General features: G+C 46.9%; 1 protein-coding gene across 1 annotated transcript in view; it reads left to right on the forward strand.

The window, feature by feature from the left end:
- The first annotated feature begins 516 nt into the window (after nucleotides 1-516).
- LOC144249643 (xylosyl- and glucuronyltransferase LARGE1-like) overlaps nucleotides 517-19,744 on the forward strand; it is a 255,934-nt gene continuing 236,706 nt past the window's right edge. The window contains exons 1-3 of the mRNA XM_077791753.1: nucleotides 517-584; nucleotides 5,713-5,795; nucleotides 17,331-17,454. Of these exons, the coding sequence (XP_077647879.1) occupies nucleotides 552-584; nucleotides 5,713-5,795; nucleotides 17,331-17,454 (240 nt within the window). The 5' untranslated portion in view covers nucleotides 517-551. The remainder of the gene's footprint in view (nucleotides 585-5,712; nucleotides 5,796-17,330; nucleotides 17,455-19,744) is intronic.

Consider the following 19,744-nt stretch of genomic DNA (forward strand, 5'->3'; position numbering starts at 1 on the left):
CAGGAGCTCTCGTGGCTATCTTTCAGCACTCCTGTGTGTGGTCATGTTCCTGGGTCTGTTTTTGGCCCTGGCAATCCAGACCAAAGCCTCTAGGTTTCGTGCCTAGGCCATTCCCAATGCCGCCTGCATCCTCGGGCATACCTGGGATCTTGGAGGCTATTGTCCCATTCCTCCCAACTTGTGGGATGAGATTGCATCTGTATGCAGGTAGTGGGGTCCTTTCACTCCGAGAGGAGTGCAGCTCCACAAAGAGCAATGGCAGGCCCAGGAAGTCCTATGTACAAGGATTGGGCTAGTAGCCTATGGGAAGAGCCCACACGATGAGCAGGAGGTCAGCCTCAGGTAGTAGGGTCATGGATGTTGCCCTTGTATTTAGAGTGGAGGTGCCTCCAGAATGCCCCTGCCCACTGTCCTTGAGTAGTCACTTCAAGGCCCATTTCCTGAAGGCCTGTCTCCCATGCTGCTCCAGGTGACCTGCCAGGATAGGGCTCCTGTTGTCATCCGCAGCGCCCTCGACCTACACTTCCTTACTGAGGAGAATCCAGAGGATTATGAGCTGGGCCAAATCATCTCTCGCCGTCAGAGTAAGTGAGACAATCAGATGGCAGAGAGCAAGGGTCAGGATGTGGACTCAGGTCAACTCTTAGCAACAAAGAGTAGTCTCTGACCCCCAAGAACACTCCAACAGGTGTGTTGGGTTCGTGCACAAAGCCAACTGCACTTCTGCTGGTGGAAGGTCTTGAGGTCCAATAGTATACCCCAGTGGATATTGCGGCTCCCCACCAGGTGCCCTCCCCTGGACATGAACAGGCATCCAAAGCTGACATCTTTGAGGAGTGAGGAGGAAAGCCTCTCTCCAGGAGCAGTATGTTTTCATGGTCTGGGATAGGAGTGGTTTCAAAGGAACATGGGAATGCATGGGCTAAAGAGGGAACTGGCATTTTGTGGACTGAAGCAGTACTATTGAAAGCCTTCTGTGTGACCAAAAAACCACTGCCTGGGCAGAGCATTGCCAGGATTCTAGCAAGCAGTAACAGGATGAAATTGGGAAGAAAACACAGCCTGGGAGACAGCCTGAATCATCTGTTTTTGCATAAATTCCATGGTCTTACGCACCTGAGTCCACTAGGCAAGGAGTGATCACAATAGCCAGGTTGTGATCCCTAACTAAAGTCAGATGAGGGCTTCCTGAGCACTTAGCCACAGAGCTCATCTGATAATAATGCCAGCGCTTTTTTGTTGGTTGGTTGGTTGGTTTTTGTGAGCCAAACACCACAGCAGCCATTATCCCAGCCTATGTACCCTGAAGACCACCATCCCTATGAGTTCTAGGATCACTTGTCTCCTATCTTAACCTACTGTTAGGTTAGTAGAGTCTATGGAAGAGGAAGTCTGTCTGGGGCCTTGGTAGCCTAAGAAATTCATAGCAGAGATCTCCACATCCAACCCAGAAGGGATGGAGAACAGGCTCTAGGTTAGAGGAGGGCGACAGGAAACACATGTTCAGAGGAAGGAGAAGCGGCTGTTGTATTCCCCCACTCGGGGTCATGGCACCACTGGGCCATACACCATGTTGGAGGGAAGCAGTCCCTTTGCTGGTCTTTGGAACCATTGTTCTCAGTAGGGCAGTATTTGGAATGTGGCCTCCATTCTCAGAAGCCTGGTTCACATGGAGGCGGGCTCCACCAACGCAGAAGCATGGCTCTAACGTGGTATCCGTGCTGGTCAGCCTGTCCTCACTGAGGAGGAATCCTAGGCCTTTTCTCTGGGTTTTATAGCTTTCTCTTTGGTTGTGCACTGAGGCTGTCCATAAAGCTCTAGTGTGTGGCAGTGGAGAGCTCCTCAGCCCTTGCCACAAAGGCATAGACTGGGAGAGAGAGAACGAGGCTGGCAGAGAGGGAGAGAGAGAAAGATGGAGAGGGAGGACCTCTACTTGGAGAATGAGGATTCAGTGGAGCCAACAGGAACAAGGTACTGTTGCCCAGGGCACAACCCTGTTTAGGTCTTCCTCCAACCATGCTCAACCTTTCTTCCAGTCCCTCCCACCCCCCAGTAGTGTATTCATCTTGAATGAGAATTTCATGTTGACATCAGAGCACTCACCATCCAATGCTTCCCTCCAAACCCACCTATGAAGATGGCTCATGTGGGGACTGAATCTTCGGCACAGGAGCCTTTTGTGGGAGATTTCAGATGCAAACCCTAGTGGTGTGCTTTGGCAGATGCAAGAGGACCTGAGATATTCTGGAGTCCAAAGCCTTTGGTAGGAACAGACATTAGGTCTGTTGAAGTGCTCTGCCTAGTTCTTCCTCAGGGAGGACTGTGGAGGCTGTCTTTGTTGGTATTGGTGCTGAATTGGAGAGCTCTCAGGTGTGTGGCTCTGGCCTTTTCTGGCACAGGCTCTCAGATGTTGGCGTGTCCTAGGGAGCACCACCTCCTGAGTGCCACCTTCTTTTTGTACACCCCTCTCTCCCCAGAGCTGAGGATTCCAGCAGAGGCCAACGTATTTTATGCCAAGAATCCTCACAAAAAATCCAACTTTGTGCTGAGGAAAAGGAGCCTCTCCCAAAAGAATGATGGGTGGATCGAGCCTCAACCTCCCTCTCGTCCTGGAAAGAAGGCTCCTGCCCTCCTGAGGATGCTTGCAAAACCATTCTGCTGCTGTGTGCCTGGGCGGGGCTGAGGCAGCCCAGGAATATTTACATTGATTACTATTTTCTTCAAAGTTTGAATCTATAGTTTGCCATTGTCCTTGACCTTGTTTAGTAACACAGTTGTTACTCTATCCTGTATTTGTTGTTTCCATTAATATATTATTATTTTAAAATATATATGTTTTTGTTACCTGATCTACTGTGATGATTTGAGTATACTAAATGTAGCAGTGATTCCTAAAGGACACATCCAAACCAACAGGAAGGAATGTTTCATTCTATCAGCAAGAACTTTGGTTTTTAGGAGTTTGGCAGATGGCATTATCTGAGTCAGTTTTCCAATGGGGGCAATGAAGTATCAGCTATGATGGTACAAACACAAACAAAGACACACAAACACACACAAGAGCACACACACTCACTGAGAGATAGATAGACAGATGGAGTTGGTCTCTGCTGAAATACTTTGGAGACATGGTTCTGATTTCTCCCCTTTTGGAGTATTTTCAATTGCACAAGGTGCCTTGCAAATGAACCCATGTCTGAGGAAGACATGCATGTGTACTTCACATGCCACTTTTCACATAGCAGGAAGGTCATGTAATATTTTTCATGCAGCTGTCTTTTGACTGTGAACCATCCCATGAGGTCAGCTGTGGAATTTTCAACTTGTAGCATCACAATGGGGATCCACTCTTTGGATTTGGGGATATTTCCGATTTTCTTGATTCAGATTGGAATGATATATATATTAGTTTTTGATGAAAATTCTGCATTTGATGGTAATGAATGTCGTGCATCTAGGAATCTGTAGAGTGCAGACAATGAATGGATGCCTACTGTTGTCTGGACTGGTCTGAAAAGTCCTGTAGCATCTGAGCATGTGTGAGGGCTGTACAGGTCTTGCAAAAAGTCCAGGTCAGATGATCCTGCACAAAGCTGAACTCCTAGTGGTCTCCACAACAGTGTAAGGGCCAAGGAGAAACACACTTCCACACAGAAGTTGGGAAGCTACCTTATGAAGGTGATCATAGATACGGGATTATTAATATATCCAGGTTGGCATCTATTATTTTTTTAGCTTTTGACTTTCGCAGCTGTGGGCATCTTGACAACCATCAACTCCCTGTAAGCACAGACAACTCTATAAGAACCTGAGGATAAATTTCCCTGTGCATGTCCCCTTGTGAAACTGCTTAAGCACCGCCTGGTTTACACACAGGTGGAATTTCTAGGTCAAAGTGTGCATGTTTACTTCTTTGACTAAGCACTGCCAGGTGGCTCTTCTGCATATCTCTACCTGTGGCCAGGATTGTATTATCTAGCTTTCTAACTTTTGCATGTTGAGTAGATACATAGTGGGAGCACACTGTTTTTGTTGGTATTTTTCTTGGTATCTATTCTGATGCTTTTCACTGGGGGATTTTTTCCTGTGAAAATGGGCTTCCTCTACTTGACCTTATTTTCTTCTTTTAAAAATTTTTTCAATGTGACTTTTTAATTTTAGTTTTATTAAAGACATTGCCCCTTGCTTGCATAGTCTATATCTAAAGCACTAGTCCTTGCTCCAAGGCCCAGCTTGCTCTCAGCTGCCCCAGGAGGGGAACAGTCTTTGGCGGTAGACAAGAGACACCCCTGCAGGGGGCACAAGTGCTTTGGCCCTCTGGTGTCTTGCCAGCAGTGCTTCCCATGCTCACAGAGGGTTTCAGACACTGAGTCAATGGTCCAGGTGGTCTTTTGTTCAGTCTGATCTCAAATTGAGCTCCTCTGAGAGGTCATATTGAAGTCCTTGTGTGTACCTGATCCATCATTTTAAACAATATTCCAAGTTCACTTTTTGTGTGTACGTGGGTTCTGGGGATTGAACCCAGGGCCTTGAGCCTGTGAGGCAAGTGACCTACCTGAGCTACACCCTCAGAGACCCCTGTAAAAGTATTTCCCCTTTGCCTCGGGGTCTAAGTTGCCAAGGCTGACCTCAAACGTTCCTCTTGCCTCAGCCTCCCTGGTGGCTGGCATGACAGGCATGCACCTGGGACTGTCACACTCGAGCCTGTGATGGGAACTCATGTGCATCTGTCCAGGGCTGAGCATGGTTAGGCAGAGCTGTGCTCCAGGCTCCCTGCAGGGCTGTGGAGGCTTCTGCTGCCCAGCAGCCCTGGTGCCATGGCCAGGGCTCCTCCCAGCCGAGGGCAGGCAGCTGCCCATTGCTGTAGGCTGACCTTATTTTCTTCTTATGGCACTCGTCCGTTCTCTGGAGTATGTTGTATGGTTTGTCCATTAGGAGTCTAACAGGTCCTCTAGAACCTTCAAACAATTAGTAAAATTCCTAAAGAGTAAGTGAGCACGCGCAGAAATTGGGCTAATATTTTGGGAAGAACAATGTTGGATGATATATTCATGGCTTGAATATATCATCCAACATGAAGTTATATTTTATTACTTACAAAATAATAAAATAATGAAGCAATACCATGGGCTGAGCTAAAATAGATCCTTAGGATCTTAGGCATTCTGTAATAAATCTGTGTCACTTGAAGTATAGAGTTGATCGACTCTGAGTAATGAAACAGAAGTAAAGGTATCAAAGCAAATGATCATCTGTTTCCAATTTTCTGTGATTTGGTTCAAGTGGTAAAGTGGTGATATTTATTTATTCACACAAACTGTGTGAGCCATGGCCTCTCCTCTGGACCCAGGTGGTTGATTTATCCTTTCAGGGTGTATTTCTTCCTCCTCTATTTTACCAGTCATCTTTGTCTTTGTGCTTGGGGGCAGGGGACACAGTGTTTGCCTATTTGAACCAATCACCATTTCTCTCGTCCCCAAAATGTAATTGAAGAGTCTTAATGGCTTCCAAATGATGATAGCTCCATAAACCAATTAAAAAGGCTTTAATAAAACTGTCTTGTGATCCTCTCACAGAGGCAGATGGTGCCCTTTGTTGTCTAATGATCCCAACTTTAAAGAAGGGCTTTTGCTTCCTTGCGGGGCCGCAACTCTGGGAAGGCCATCTCCTGCCTGTCTCAGTGTTCATCCTGTGTTCTTCTCCTCCTCCCAGACGATCCACGTCGCCATCGTCTGTGCCGGATACAATGCCAGCCGAGACGTCGTCACCTTGGTCAAGTCCGTCCTCTTTCACAGGTAGGAGCATCCTTTACATTCTAAGGGCTGGGGTATCTCCCTGGCTGCCTGGGGGAGGGTTAAATAAGAGTGACATTACACCCATCTTTCTTGCTGCCATGAAAACACAATTTTTCTCCCCAGTCCTGGGAAGGTTATTGTGGTCATAATGTTTCCTGGCAGCAGTTAGGTGCTGCCTTGCCATGGTGAGAGTTGTAGCTCTCAGATGTCGAGGGACCTTCCAAGTCACCCCAGATTAGGTGCTGCCATTCACCAGATCTGCTGCCATTCACCAGATCTCTCTTTTTATATACCTGCCTTGGGGAAGGTTATGTCTTGTGTCTCCCCAAAATTCATATCTCAAAGCCCTAAACCTGATACATCAAAATTCCACTGTTTGCTGATAAGAACATAAAAGAGGTGTATAAATTTAATAGATCTATTTGGGTGGGCCCTAATATAATATGACAGGTCTTTTAGGAAAAAGGAGATCAGGACACAGACCCTTAGAGAGGGAGACCATGTGAACACACAGTGAGAAGACAGCCCTCTGCACACTAGGAGGGGTGGCCTGAAGAGATCTCCGATTTCTAACCTGCAAAACTCAGAAAAATGACCTTCTGTCATTTCAGCCAGCTATTTGGGGCATTTTGTTATGGCAGCCCTCCTAAACTAATACACATTACTTTCTCTGGCCCATCTCTGGGTTTTTGTGACTGTTGAGAAGTCCTGCTTTATATTAAACTGAAATCTACACGTGCCCATAGCTTATATTCGTTGGCCCTGGTGGACTCAGTTATGGAACCAGTTTGAGAACTGGTTTCTCATCCACCTGAAAGCAGAGGTGCCTCTCGAGAGTCTTCCCTAAGTTAAACTTTCACCATTTACTTGCTTTCTCATAGGATGTTTCTTCTGTCCTCTCACCATTTGGTTGACATCTAGACATACTCACATCCAGAATCATGTCTGCATTTCCAGCTCGTGGCCTCGGCTCTGTGCTGACTTCTTACCAAGAGTTCAGAGGAAGCTCATCCACAATAAATAGTGCAGGGTATATCAGATGACCAAGGCAGGCTCCAGAAGGTTCTCGTCAGAGTCAGAGTCTTGAGAAGCTCTCAGAGTTCAGGGTAAAGCTTTACACCTGAATTGCAACATGTGGCCCAACATGTGGCCCAACTAGGGATGGGCGATACCAAGACATGCCAACCCTGCGAGACCCTGGGGTTCCACCTTCTCCCTCAGTCCCCCCACCAGGCTGTCTGTCATCATGCCTTGCGGCTCTCCGTAGATGTCCCTCAGGTCCACCCCTTCCTCTGCATCCCACTGTGGCTGTCACAGCCTAGGTCTACCTGTTCTCTGACTCACAGATGTCTTCCTGCCCTTCAGACCCACCTCTTCTGACACCAGAATGCTGTTTCAGACAGGCAGCTGTGAACCTCTTTGCCCGTGACATTATGACAGTGTGTGTGTGTGTGGGGGGGGCTCTGAGGCCATTCTCCATATCCCTGTCCCTCCTCTCCTGCTTTGGCTTCATGCCCTGCAACTCTGAGCTGCTCGTAGCTCCCTGGCCTCTCCAGGGGTTCACTGGCTGATCTCTTCCTGGCAGGCCATCTCAACACTTCGTCCCTCTTCTTCTTCTGCCACACCCACAGTGGCAGCTCCCTCCACTGCTTGTTTTGTGTTGCTGTGACAAAATACCTGAGATCAACGCCTTAGAGAAAGACTGATTTTGGCTCACAGTTTCAGAGGTTTCAGTCCATTGTTGGCTGGCTTCATGGGGGGGGGGCTTTTGGTGAGGCAGAGCATCATGGTGGAAGGGCATGGTGAAGTGACATTGTTCACGGCACCTGGGGCCAAGAAAGAAAGTGACAGAAGCAGTGGGGACAGACTGAGAGAGAGGAAGGAGTAGGATCTACCTTCTCTTCTTATTATTTTTCATTTTTTTACTTGTAGATGGACATGACACCTTTATTTTGTTTATTTATTTTTATGTGGTGCTGATGGTCGAACCCAGTACCTCAAATTGCAAGGCAAGAGCTCTCCTGCTGAGCCACAACCCCAGCCCCAGGGTGTACCCTTTAGGGGACATCCCCAGGGGTCTTCTTCCCCCAACTGGACCCCACCTCCTACAGTTTCTTCCACCTTCCACTGATGGCATCCAATTACTAATGCATCAATGGATTAATCTACAGAGGAGATGAGAGCCCTTATGATCCAATCACTTCCTCATAGCCCCGCCTCTGCACATTTTTGCTTTGGTGACCAAGCCTCCAACACATGAGCCTTTGGTGACGTTCCAGATACAAATCATGATAACCTCTTACCATGGAAGTCTTCACAGGTAACCCTTTAACGGAGAGCCCTTCTGTGCCCCTCACCTGTGGTGTTGGCCTCTCTTCCACCAGATGGCAGTACCCTGTGCATCTTTCTGTCGTATTTCCTACCTTGTTCTCTGTGTATCCAAAGTATGTTTTCTGTGGCAGAATGTAGGCTTCACTATACCTTATTTTTCTGTATCCTCCATTATCTTAGCAAATATATGTCTTAGCAAATATCTTGATGCTTGATGAATGTGCACTTGTTTACCAAGTGACTCTGGGGCCTCGGGTAGTGAAGAACCTGGAGATACATTCATTCAATCAACCAGCTGACAGGCCCAGCCTAGACTTAGTTCAGTTTCTGACTTTATTCAGAATTGCCACCACACAGCTGAGTGACTTTCAGCGGGTCACTTAAACTCTTAAGTTCCTGTATCACTTAGCTTTTGCTCCGAAGCCGTTCACTCCAGCTTTCTTGGTTTACATCATGGACCTCTTCTTGCACTCACCTTGGTGTTTCTTTTGAACCGCCCCCTCCCCCCACACACACAGGTGGCTGTATGTAGCTGCAGGTTAGCCAAACATCAACTTGGCTGTCCTATTGCAGTGGGGACCTGGTGGAAGAAGGGAGCAGGAAACCTACATAATAGTGTCAGTTAGAGAAGGGGTCTCCCACCTCTTCTTCCTCCTCTGTCTACTTAGGACTATGATTTCAGTTGCCCACTGGAGGAAGAAAGAGGACTGTCAGGGAAAGAATGGCCAATGGGCTCAACCCCGTGGTCTTCCGGTTCCAGGGGGGATGTGCATCCCACACGGCCCAGGCTGCTGTGCCATGTCCGAGCCGCCTGTGGTTCTGCAGCCTTTGCCTGGTGCTTAAAACCAGGGGCCGTGTTAGCTGAGCCGAGTCAGATGAGATGAGTGAGTCTCTGCTGGTGTTTGTTGCCTGTCTCCCTGATAGAAAGAGCCCACTGTTCTGAAAAAAGGGTATTTGCATGATTATAGATATTCAATTATGCTATTTCTCAATTATGACTAATTTTAAGGTCACAGGATCTTCCTAGGTTATTGTCGAGTATAAATTTTATTCCTGTTGCTTTTGCTACAGATCACATCATCCAGTAGTTGCTGAAATTGTGAAAACCCTGTTGAGTATAAACTTTCACTCCTACAGTCACCATGCAGCACAAAGAGGTTAAAATTAAAAATAGCAGTTTTATTGTCAGCAGCTGCCGGCAGGACTCCCTTCCATGTGGGCCCTGGGTTTGGGGAATACAGGCAGTTTAATGTTTGTAATGAATATTCTGCCACTCTGTGAATGGCTGCTTGATCTTCCTGGACCAAATACCACTGAAGCCCACCCCAGTCTCTGAAATCCTAGGAATAAGAAGGATTGTGTGAACTGAAGTGCTGGTGATAATGAGTTGGGATATCAAGACAAAAGGACATTAAACAGACTTTCAGCTCAGAAAGTCCAGCTATAAATAGCTTCATTGCCTCCCAAACACATATGGAGATTTACTAAGACATGATTATGAAATATGTTGACAAATGAAGAGCCTTCCTAATGTTAATAATATAATAATAGTGACACACAGTGCTTCTTTGGGCTTTCACTGTTAATTACAGTCATTATATTTATTTTCCATGCAGGATTTTCAGCAAATTTCCACTTAAGTGTGGCTTTGTTATGTCAATTTTCCTTCTGCAGTGGTGACAGTGAGCATCCTATATTTTAAAAGGCGGTGAGAGAGTTATGTGAGCACTCTTGTCCACCAATACTCGCAGAGAAAATTTGTTGCTGTAAAGTTTTGGAAACAAATTTCATTATATATGCCAAAGGCCTTGGCCTTGTCCTCATAGGATGACCCAAGCTAGAGAAAAACCTTTTCAAAAATATTGAATGTATTTTAAAACAATAAGAATAATTGAATATCTTCTTATAATAAACCGTGCACTCAGCTTTAGAAAATATGTCATCACACAGAGCAATGCAGATGATCTAAAATGAGCAAAAGTAAAATTGAAAATAGAATGTGTCACCTGAACTCCAATGTCCAGACAGGCATGCACGCACGTACAGGGTCAAAATACAGGGATGAGAAAATAGCAGAAAATATATGAAAATGTCACTTTTGCAAATAGTGTTTGGTGAACTTTGTTTATATTTTCTCCGTTTCGTATATTTTTGGGTCCCGTCATTACACAGCCTTTATGTTGATTAAAAAAAAAAAAGGTGGATGAGAAAAAAAGATACAAGGTGTATGTGATGATGTTTTAATATTAGTAGAAAATAGCATAATACACACCCATGTCACCTCCGCAGAAGAATATTCAGTGAAAAGTTTGGAGAATGCCAGGAACACCAATCCCAATGGTAAATCAACTGGGAAATATTGCTGCTCTTGAAGAAAACCCAGCACTTAGCAGGCAGAGAAAATAAATATTTATTTAGTAACTAAGCATTTACCTCCTGGGCAAGAGGGTGGATGGCTTGTAAAATTTTAATGTTTTTTTGCCAGGATGATCTACTGGCTCTCAGTTTGCATTCCTGTTGTCAGGGAGAAAATAGTTATTTCCCTTACTTTGCATATCAAGCAGTTTTTCTTCTTACTGTTTTTAAAAACTTCCCTGATGCCCCTGGAGAGCGGGGAGGGTAAAAGCGTGTCTGTGGCCAGAGTGTGCCTGTGGTTGTCTCATTGCTGATTCCAGGACACTCCTGCAGAAAAATCTTTCAGGTTGTCAAGGTGGGAGTGAGACTTGACTGTGAACAGGAAGCCCACCGAGGTGCTAGTTTCCTCCTGGCAGGAGCTGGTGACCTAGGCAAGTCACTGCGCTTTGGCTCATTCCCCACCTACCAGAGAGCTCCCTCTGCATCAGGTTCTGTTCTAAGTGCTGAATCCCCTATGCCTCCTTGCAGGGGCACTTTCATTACGTCATTTTCCAGACAGTGAAACTCAGGACCAAGAATGTGAGGTCATGACCTAAGGTGACTCCAAGAGGGTGGTCCAGGCCAGCTTAGAGCCCCCTCAATATAGCTTCCGAGTCTGAGCTCTTTACCAGAGCAAAGATACTATCTTTAGTATCTTTATTTTTGTTTCTAGTTTTAGTCATCAATTTGGGTGGTAGTACAGACATCCTGCTCATTACTGTGATCTTCATAATTATCTTTCTCCTTCTCAGACTTGTGTTTTTGAGGTGCTGAGTGTAGATGCATAGAGCTTTTAAAGGCTGGGCTTCTGGCATCTGGACAGACTGAAGACGATAGCATGGGTGAGGAGCATCTGTGACCAAAGAGGAGCTCTGTGCTCTTTGGCCATGCTGCAAATGTGAGTCCAAAGAGAACTCACCTGATAGGTGAGCTGCCGAGCTCCACGTGGGCTATTGCATTGGAACTTCTCAGCCCGATACAGTGGATGCTGCTAGTCCAGCAAATGGGTGGGAAACCAAGGGCCTGAGATGTGAAGATGCTTGTTCCCTCCCAGGTGCTGATCCAAAGATCCCCCCGTAGCTGTTCTAAGTCCCACCTCCATGCTGTTGCTGCATCACTAGGCCTTTTGATTTTTCTAGAAAGCTCCTCTGTTCTTCTCCCATGGAGAGCATTACTGACTTGTCCTTGAATCTTCCCTTATCATCAAGGCCACTTGACCTCCCTCAGACCAAGGACTCACGCTGAAAACCCTCATCCCAGCTGTGGTGATTTTCTGAAATGAGTTCTATTAAATCTCCTAAGTGTCACAGATTCACTGAGCATTCGCAGTGCTGTCACAGGCTCTTTCATCTCCTAAAATTGCCATCACATCGTAACTTAATAATTAGAGATGATCTCAGCTCCTAAGGCCTTCTTGTGTATGTTAATATCAACAGACCCCAGATGCCCTTGCGGGGGCTGCAGTTCATTCCCCACAGCATAAGAAAGGGAAAGCAGGAGAAAAACGTCACCTTGGCTCCTTTGTCACCTTGTGTCTGTTGCATCCAGACCTGGAACAGGGGAGCCTCTTGGGAAACAGAGGAAGCAGGAGCGCTGCTCATTAGGACAGAAGTTGCAGGCCCCGCTGAAGGCACTGTGCTTACTTCCCTCTGCACCTCGAGGACTGTTGGAGGAAAATGGCTGATGTCTGTAGCCGCCTCTGGGATGCTGTAAGCCAGGCCAGCGAGGTGGGGCCACCTGTCCCCAGACACCTCTTGTTACAGATCTAAAGCAGTGCTCCCCCAAATGCATGTACAATTAGTGACTGGCGTAAAAGACTATTTAGGTGTTTCACAGGTATAAAGCTCCATAGCCTTGAATCATTTATTGAGAAAATCATTCCTTTGGAAGGGGCTTCTATTAACTTCAGTTGGTAAAATTCACTTTGGAGTAAATATGTCCTTAATACTTGTGTAACTGGTGCTAATCATTCTTTGAACGAGAGAATAAGCTCTAGGTTCACAGCCTGTAGCTGATGTTGGAACGTGTAGGCCTCTGCCATCACAGGGCTGGGGAATCAACCCTCATGAATTATGAACTGAACATGAAATAAGACTCAGAAATCACACAAATGGAGAATGAAGTAATCTTCTTGACTGCTGTCAGTCAGAAGTTATGAGCTGCTCTTTCAAATGTGAATCGTCTGTCTCGCATGTCCCCATGAATTGGACTTAGCCTCCCATACTTCCCAGCGAAGGGACCATCCTGGACTCCTCCTGGGCCTCCCTCCTGGCCACCTCACTTACTGCAGGAAAACATGGCTCAGCCTGGAACTGCACCATGGTCAGGCACTTTGTAAGCACTGGGGAGAGAGAGTGATCAAGAGAATAAATACTGCATCAAACTGGAGACGCTCCACGCTGGCAGCTCACAGTTTAGAGGAGGAGAGGAGGTAGACCTAAGCTGAGTTTGGAGATCCACAGCATTGACAAGTGCTAGGAAGAAACCAAACAGGGCCTTGGCAAGGATAGTGGTGAGGGATGGGGTACCTTGGGTGGGGTAGCTCTGGAAAGCCTCCCCGAGGAGGTGCCCTTGGCGTTTGTTCTGCAGGAGGAGCAGGAGCTGGTCACAAGCAGAACTGGATACACATATGGCTGGAGTGTGGGCTTGGAGGAAGAAGAGGGAAGACATGAACTTTGAGAGGCAGAGAGGGTGAGATCCTCGAAGGTCAGCTCCTTGCAGGAGGCCAGACCCTATGCCTTGAGCGATGGCCAAAGGTTCTGTGATCATTTTGGAGACTGTACTTATGAGATGGAAGATGGGTTGAAGGGAGAAGAGAGGGAGAATAGGAGTGACTGTGTTCATGAGGTGGCGCCAGATGGGAGAAGGGAGAATGACGATGACGTTTACCAAACAAGTCCTTACCACCCGCCAGTGTCTATGCTAAGCGCCTCAGATATTCAGCTAATCTGACTGAGCTGGTGAGGCTGAGGGAATCAAGCACTTTGGATTGGCAGGAAATGCTGGAGGAAGAACTTGTAAGGGACCAAAGAAGGGCAAAGGGGTTTCTGTTTTGGGAGTCAACTGAGCTGTTCATTGATGCAGTCATTCAGAATACAGTCGAGTCCCCACTCAATATGCCAGCTGGTTCTGGGGAATGCTATGGTACAGTATGAGTGACATACCGAGTCTCTGTCCCCTGGAGTTTGAATTCTAGAGCAGAGGCAAGTTATACACAAACACTCCACAAATAATCAGTAGCTTGGTGTGTTTGCAGCATTGTAATTGGGGCCTTCTTGATTCCTAGGATCCCATGGGTCTGTGGGGCCATCTGGCTGGCAGTAGGATTTGCAAGTTCATGCTCAGGGGAGACATTCTGGCTTACCCAGGGGCTCTGCAAAATGTAGTCTAGACAATGTTTTCAGATACTTTCACTGCGTGCGGCATGGTGCACCTTAGAAAGGCCACCGTGAAGTGTTGTTTACAGGGACCACAGTCTCATTTGGAGATGAGTTATCAGTTCTCTTGATGTCCCCCAAAGTGGAACATGAGTAGACCCCCCTGAGTATTCCTCTTAACGGGCGTGACACACAGCTGCTGCTGGTTGGCCAGCCTTTGATGCCAGGAAGCTGACAGGGCCAGTGTCACTGGGTGGGGGCCATATGTCCTCCAAATAAGCACTTTCTTATCCTTCTACTGAGGGAAGCTGGGCAAGAACACAAGCCCCTTTCACGGTACAGACACCTAGGCCTGGCCTATAGGCGAGGAGCGTTTCATTTCCCATTTACTCTTGCTCCTGAGAGAGACTTTACACAGTGCAGAGGAACACAGACGGGAAGCCCCGTGGATGGTTGGCAGTGTCCTCCTTGAGAGCCTGCTCCCTTCTCCTTGGCTCTGCAACCAGCCCATCGTCTCCCAGGACCATGGCTTTGATCAGCTGCCTGCTGAGCCTCTGGACCTTGTCTGGTTCTTTTGCTGTTGGATAATCTGAAGTTTGTAGTTCTTGGGAATTCACATCCTCAGGCCCTGTCGACCCTTAAGTCTTTGTCTCTCTTTCGTTTTTTGTCCTCCTTGTTCCTGGCATACAGGAGGTGTCCAGGGTATGCTGTCTGATCCAGCCTGGTGGGACTGTCCCCTTTCCTCTGCAGGCTCTGTCCTTCCCACCTGCTCTTTCCCTTGTTCTGTTTTCTACTGTAGGATACCTCCTCCAGCCTTCTTCTGCACCCTCCCAGAGCTCCTGTTTAATTGCCATATCGTCCACGAAAGCTTTCGACATTCTCCACCACAAAGAGGTGGTCTCTTGTCCTCTGCTTCCTGCAGAGATCTGAACAGCTCAAGTTGTGGATCACCACTGTAGGAGTGCCTTCACATTATTGTCCAAGTAGGCATTCTGTTCACAAGCTATGTGGCTCTGTGAGACAGCCCAGCCGAATGGCACATGTTCTAAAGATCTTGTAGTTCCCTCTACCAGATTGTTAGCTCCCAAAGAGAGAGAGAGAGAGCTCTTAGCTCCTTCCAACTGTATCCCAAACGTATCTTGTGTGTCGTTAAGGCTTCATAGTGATTTGTTGAGCATTTATTTATACACCCCACCACATACACACACACCATTGCTTTTTTTTTTTTTTTTTGGTCTATGTATAGGAGAACTAATTGAAAATATTTTATTAAAAATGCACCAATCAGCACTAGAAATGGTGATTCAAAAGTAGTAAAGTAATATTGTAAAGTAATATCTTGTAAAGTAATATTGGTGATAGTCAGCATTTATTAGAATCTTATTATGTACCAGGTACTTTACTGAGCACTTTATATACATATTATCTCACTTTATCCTCACAATTACCCACTGTGATATTACTCACCAATATCATTTCTGTTTTGAAGAGGAGATAGAGAGGTCTAGAGAGGTGAAGTAACTTGACAGTGCTGAAGCCAGTGTTCCAACCCCGGAATTCTGGATCAGGTTGCCGTTTGTTCTTGGTTAGTAATCATTTTCAGGCATAGACTCTGAACTGTCGTGTGGAGGGTATCGTGTACTAGTTTTAACTTTTAGCATGGCGTTTTCGCTGACACAGGAAGGTCACTGTTTTTTCCTCCTGTTGAACATGTGTATTGTGGACTAATAATTTGCCAGGCTCTTTCCTGGTCACTGTGGATGGGGATGAATAGGTGGCCCTGTCTTCAGGAGCCTTGTGGTAGACTGGGAGATTGTGTATCCCAAGGCCCCATGAAGATGGTCGATTGACTCTTCAAACAAGTTCGCAGGAGAAAGATAGAAGGAAGGGTTTCAAGAAGGTGGCCCAGAGGAGAGTGCTTACAAGGAGAATTTTGAAGGATGGGCAAGGGTCTTCGAGTAGGGAGAGGGTCTCCTCTGCAGAGGAAAGAACACCAGCAGATGAGCAGAGAGCATGGACAGTGGAGCAGCTAGACCTAGCTTGGCCCATTTAGTATTGCCACCTCATGGCTCAATTAGCGGACAGTCGTGTGGGCTTGCACGTATTCACTCTCCGCGAGCGAGGCACTGCCGTGGCTAGTACGACACTGGGAGGTGGTTGTGCCAACACTGAGGGATAAGTGGACCACCTCTCATGGCTGTGGCTTTGTCTGGCTGCCTTGGCCTTGGCCTTGGCCTTCGGGTAGCTCACTGGCCACTGAGCAAACTCATGTTCTCTTGGGCCACAGTCACCACTAAGGCAGCTTCCGAAAGGGGAGCTTCTCATGGGGCTCCCCTTCCCTTAGAGGGTTGAATGGGAGAATCTGCAGGATTCTGCAGTGGTTCCCTTGGGCAGTTTGCAGAGCCACTTGTCTCTTTAATTCACCCACTCAGTTTGTCACTCTTAGGCAGTTATACAGGTGTGGCAGTTTGTTCTTGGTTAGTAATCATTTTCAGACATGGATTCATCTATACAGGAGCGGCAACTGGCCTGGCCAACCCCTTCTTAAACTTGTGCTCAGTCGCCAACCCAGGAACCGCTCTCTTGCCCTTGGCTTCTTCTGTTCCGTTTTTGTCCCATTTGTAAGATCTTTTCTCCTAAAATTCCTCTAGATTCAGCTTCCTGTTGCTCTTCTTCAGACTTTGTGTCTGTATTTTGTGCTACTATAACATAATGCCAGAGAATAATGTTTAAAGAACAAAAATTTATTGAGTGAAGAATTTGGAGGCTGAGAGTTCCCATATCAAGATGCCAGCATTTGGCAAAGTTCTTCTTGCTGTGTCATCACATGGGAAAAGGCAGAAGGGCAAGAAAGAGCAAGGGTCTAATTCATCCTTTAATAAGGAACCCATTCCCACAATAACAGTATTAATCTATTTGAGAGGGGGCACCCCATGACCCAAATACCTCTCTTCCATGAGGACAGGGCTCTAGATGTCTCCATCATGAAAGCCTATTTTCTTTTGGAGAAGAACAAGCAGGAAACTCAACTTACCCTGTGCCTGGGGAGAGGTGTCTGGCCAGCTGTCCACCGCTGACCTAAAGATGTGGCCCCTCTGTCAGTGTGTGTCCGCACTAATGCCCGTATGTTCCCCTGGTAGACATAATGTTTGGCCACATCCTCCCTGAGACTTCTACAAACACACATCCTCTGGTAACAGAGGATTGTCTTGGGTGGCCCCTTGATACCTTCTGTGGTGTGTGCCAGTCACCTCTCTGAAACACCAAGGTTCGGAGAAACGACCTCCTTCCTTTCACTGCTGTGTCCTCACCACAAAGCGCCAGATGTAATTACTTTCCCAAGTGCTGTTGGCAAGTGGGAGCTCGGGAGGGATGTGCCTGATGCTGGAACTCCCGGGCCTAACTCTCCCTGGCCTTCTCCTGTCCCCTGCAGACGGAACCCTCTGCACTTCCACCTCATTGCTGACTCCATCGCCGAGCAGATCCTGGCCACGCTCTTCCAGACCTGGATGGTGCCCGCTGTGCGCGTGGACTTCTACAATGCAGATGAGCTCAAGGTAGGGGAGGGAGGAAGCCCGAGGCCTCCCTGGCCTGTCCCCATGGGGGGCTTTTCTCTGCCCCTTTAAATTGACTCACAGTGGCAGACGTCAGGGCTCCTCTGGATAATGTCCAGGATATGACGGAGGTTGGCATTATTACTGAGGCAACCAATCCATTAACACAGAATCCATGCAGTCCCTCGGTGCGGGAGGCCATATCTGAAAGTGTTCCATGGTAGGATTGGAGAGGATTTTGTTCCCCAGTGAGGTAAATCCTGAACTTAGTCTGAGCCACCTGGGTTGGAATTTGTGTATTGTCATTGACTGGCCTTAAGATGCAAGGTGAGTCACCTTCCTCTGGCCCTGTTTTCTCAATGGTAGGAAGGTGGTTAAAATTTCAACTCACGGTGTAACTAAGAGGCTCAAATGAGCGAATATATGTGCAGATGTTTTAAAAACACTATGCTGAATAATTATGTGTCAGACCGGAGGGATTCAACCAAAAGAGATCCTTGCTTAAAGTCCTTCCGTAGTGCCACCTTGCTTACATGGAGACTGAGATCACATTCTGATTAGAAGCCCTGTCTTTTTGCCTCTTGCCTCTTCTAACAGCACCATCTCTTGTAATTTTTGCATAATTTCCCCCATTCCCAGCTCTGATTAACAGAGAAGTCCTCCAGTTCTCTTTGCCTTCTTTTCTGTGTTTGAGCCTTTGTTTATACTGATCCTTCTGTCCCATGTGCCCTTCCCACCTACCTTGTCACAATTCCTACCCACTATTAGGACCCAGTTGCATTACCACCTCCTCTGGGCACCGTCCCCAACCTCCCCAGGGAATAGGAAGGCATTTTCTATTCTCATTTATCTACTGCAACATTCTTAATGGGGTATGGGGAAAAGAAGCACACCTTATTCTTTTCAGTATTTCTGGTGCAAAATAGGCGCCCTGTAATGCTTGCGGATTTAGCAAATTGTTATTATTAGAGGAACACGGAACGTTGCAGAAACGCGTTGATGCTTTGTCTCCAGTCACCTTGGGAAGGACTCAACACCTAGGCAAGAGGCTGATTCTGGTAAATTGCTTGTTTCAAACCTTATAAAGCCATTATCTTTTCATTTCAGAGCCATAACATTTTAAATAGATCACAGAGATGCCAGCCGGAGTTTCTGATTTTTCACGTGTTTCAGGCTCTGAGGTTGATCGAGATGTTCAGAATTTAGCATTTGGGGATTGTCGCGGTAATTTGTGTGCCATTCCAATCTATTCTGAGCTAAAATTGATTAACACTCTTAAAAGGGGAAAAACAAAATTTAGCAAATTGCCGCACTAATTAAGGTGAAAGCAAGCCACTCTGTCTCCCAGGGTCTTAGCGCCAACACCATGGGGAGAAGCAACGGGAGAGGAGGAGCAGCAGCTGTCGCGGGTGGAGGCCTCTGCCTCCTGCTCCCTGTTCACCCTTCTCTGTGCTGCGGCCCTTGCAAACCTGTACTCTGTGCTTATCAAGAAAACACAGCAGATTGAAAGAAAGCCCTAGTTCAAATCCCAGTTTCCCACTGAAGAACTGTCTAAGTGGATCTGATGGTTGTTTCTCTCGCTGTTGAGTGAGTAGGGACAGCCTCAATGGCCCAGGTGAAGGGCCACCAGTGCCCACAACCAGGCAGTTCTCAATGCTGACTCCTCAGTCAGGGTAGTGTGCACCTGTGGTAGTCCTAGCTACTTGGGAGGCGGAGGCAGGAGGATCGCTTGAGCCCAAGAGTTTGAGGAAGCCTGGGCCATTTAGCAAGGTGATGCTTGCTTTAAAAAAAAAAAAATCCTCTGCTTCATGGCTATATGCTACTTAAAGTTGCTTGCTTGTGCTCATGTGGCCTTTTATGAAGTCCTTTGGTAGTTGGGAGGCAGAAATGTGAGGCAGTCTGGGCTGAGCTCTTCTCCTGGGAGCCCAGGGCTTCTCAGAGGTCTCAGATGCTCTAACTCCTGTGCCCATGTCCATACAGGTAGACCAGTTGTCCACTGTTTTACATAGATAATTCTTATCCATTGGGAATTGAAGCTCCCCTGGCTTAAAAAATAATAATCTTAACAATATGAAGGGTTCAGAAGGACAGTCTCCAGAGTCTTGTTCTCCCCCCATCTCTACCACTGACAACCCAAGAGAAGAGTCGTAACACCTGCATAGTTCTCTACCAATTGGTCACCCCCTGTTGATTTCCTGAGCCCCATGAGACTTGTCAGAACCCAGTAGGACACTGAGAATGAAAGATTTTTAGAGAACTTACTTTTTCCACCATAATAATGACAACGGTAGTA

Source organism: Urocitellus parryii, chromosome 12 (genome assembly GCF_045843805.1).
Source record: "Urocitellus parryii isolate mUroPar1 chromosome 12, mUroPar1.hap1, whole genome shotgun sequence".
In the NCBI taxonomy this organism is placed as follows: Eukaryota; Metazoa; Chordata; class Mammalia; order Rodentia; family Sciuridae; genus Urocitellus; species Urocitellus parryii.